The following is a 1,769-nucleotide window of genomic DNA, read 5'->3' as shown; positions in this document are numbered from 1 at the left end:
AAATGGTGCTATTTACATGCCACTAGCACGGAAGCCAGACAGCTGCTCTGGCAATGATCACGCTTGGACGGTGCTGTTAGTGCTCCACTGGCACAGGTGCCAGTCATTGAATATGGTTCAATTACGATTTCGATTTCACTTGCCTCAACAGGTCTTCGCAAGCAGAGTTAGTGTCCAATGAAGGAGAGGTTGGCATGGGTGCCAGTCGTCGAATTTGGTTCGATTTCGATTCCAATTCACTTGCCTCAACAGGTCTTCACAAGCAGAGTTTAGTGTCCAATGAAGTAAAGATATGAATAAGTGAGCTGGCTACACTTCTGGCAGAGGCCACAGATTATGCTCTCACTTGGCTTGCCGGGTCTTCTCACGTATTGCATATTTCCAAAGGTCCCAGTCGCTAGTCATTGCCTCGGTGAGGCCTAAAGTGCGAAGGTCGTGCTTCACCAACTCATCTCAGGTCTTCCTGGGTCTACCCCTTCTACAGGTTCCCTCAACCACTAGGGTGTGGCACTTTTTCACACATAGCTATCCTCATCCATTCTTGCCACATGACCATACCAGTGCAATCGTCTCTTGCACACCACAACTGATGCTCCTTAGGTTCAACTTTTCTCTCAAGGTACTTACACTCTGTCGAGTATGCACACTGACATTACACATCCATCAGAGCATACTGGCTTCATTTCTTGCGAGCTTACGCATGTCCTCAGCAGTCACGGCCCATGTTTCACTGCCATGTAGCATGGCAGTTCGTACACATGCGTCATACAGTCTGGCCTTTACTCTGTCACCAGCAGAGGTAAGAGCTCTCTGAATTTTGCCCAGGCTATTCTTATTCTAGCAGCTACACTTTCAGCGCATCCTCCCCGACTACTAATTTGGTCACCGAGATAGCAGAAGCTATCAACTACTTCTAGTTTTTCTCCCTGGAATGTGGCAAAGGTTAGACAGATAATTAAAAAAAAATTATCTTGAAAAGTAAGAACAGAACACCTAACCACTTAGAACTTAAACCATCCATATTCGGTTTCACTACTCTACTAGTCTTATATACAAATTGACCTGTTCCAACCCTAACCCTTACCCTACAATGTCTTCAAAAAATAAACAATCACATTATCGAAATTCCAAAGCAATGAGATAATGCAGGATTAATTCAAAGCAATATGAATAAATAAGCTTTGAATTTGACAGAGTAGTTTGAATATCGAAGAATTAAAACTGACCTTTGCTCTGAATCGGTCTTCAAAATATCGAATAACTCGTTCTGCTGTTGTTTTCTTACTGTCTGGATTCCTCGCTCCTTTGACAATATCACGTTCAAACTCCATTCTTTCTTTCTTTAAATCACTAAGTTCTAATTCATATTGTTCACTTGTTGCCTAAAACAGAAATGGTTTAAATGTAAAATGCAAATATCTGTTTTTTTAGCAGAATATTTTTCTTTTTTTCTGTGTCACATGCAAAAAAAAAATGCCTTTTTAATATTCCATACTGTTGGAAATTACAGAGGAGGTGCTCGAAGTTCGGGTAATGGTGGTGGAGGGAAATGTTTGCAAATTGCACAATCTCTTGCCATCACAGGGATTTTATCTTATTGTTAAGTATTGCTTTTACTTTGTTAAATATATATATATGATTAAATCAACGATTACTGACATGCTAATGAACATGGCACAAGATTGGTCAAAATGTGAATTGTTGAATTGAATATAAATTATGTAATAAAAGAAATATTAAGTTCATTCTGCAATGTTTATTTTGTATAA

The 1,769-nt window shown here is 39.8% G+C and overlaps 1 protein-coding gene across 2 annotated transcripts in view; it reads right to left on the bottom strand.

The window, feature by feature from the left end:
• LOC106874803 (coiled-coil domain-containing protein 113) overlaps window positions 1-1,769 on the bottom strand; it is a 22,551-nt gene that overhangs the window by 8,392 nt on the left and 12,390 nt on the right. For both annotated transcript variants that reach the window (XM_014922659.2, XM_052973975.1), the window contains exon 3: window positions 1,227-1,382. In XM_014922659.2, coding sequence (XP_014778145.1) covers window positions 1,227-1,382 — 156 coding nt within the window. The remainder of the gene's footprint in view (window positions 1-1,226; window positions 1,383-1,769) is intronic.

Source organism: Octopus bimaculoides, chromosome 17 (assembly GCF_001194135.2).
Source record: "Octopus bimaculoides isolate UCB-OBI-ISO-001 chromosome 17, ASM119413v2, whole genome shotgun sequence".
Lineage (NCBI taxonomy): Eukaryota > Metazoa > Mollusca > Cephalopoda > Octopoda > Octopodidae > Octopus > Octopus bimaculoides.
Note: the sequence above shows the minus strand (reverse complement) of the source record. Positions and strands in the feature narration are given on the sequence as shown.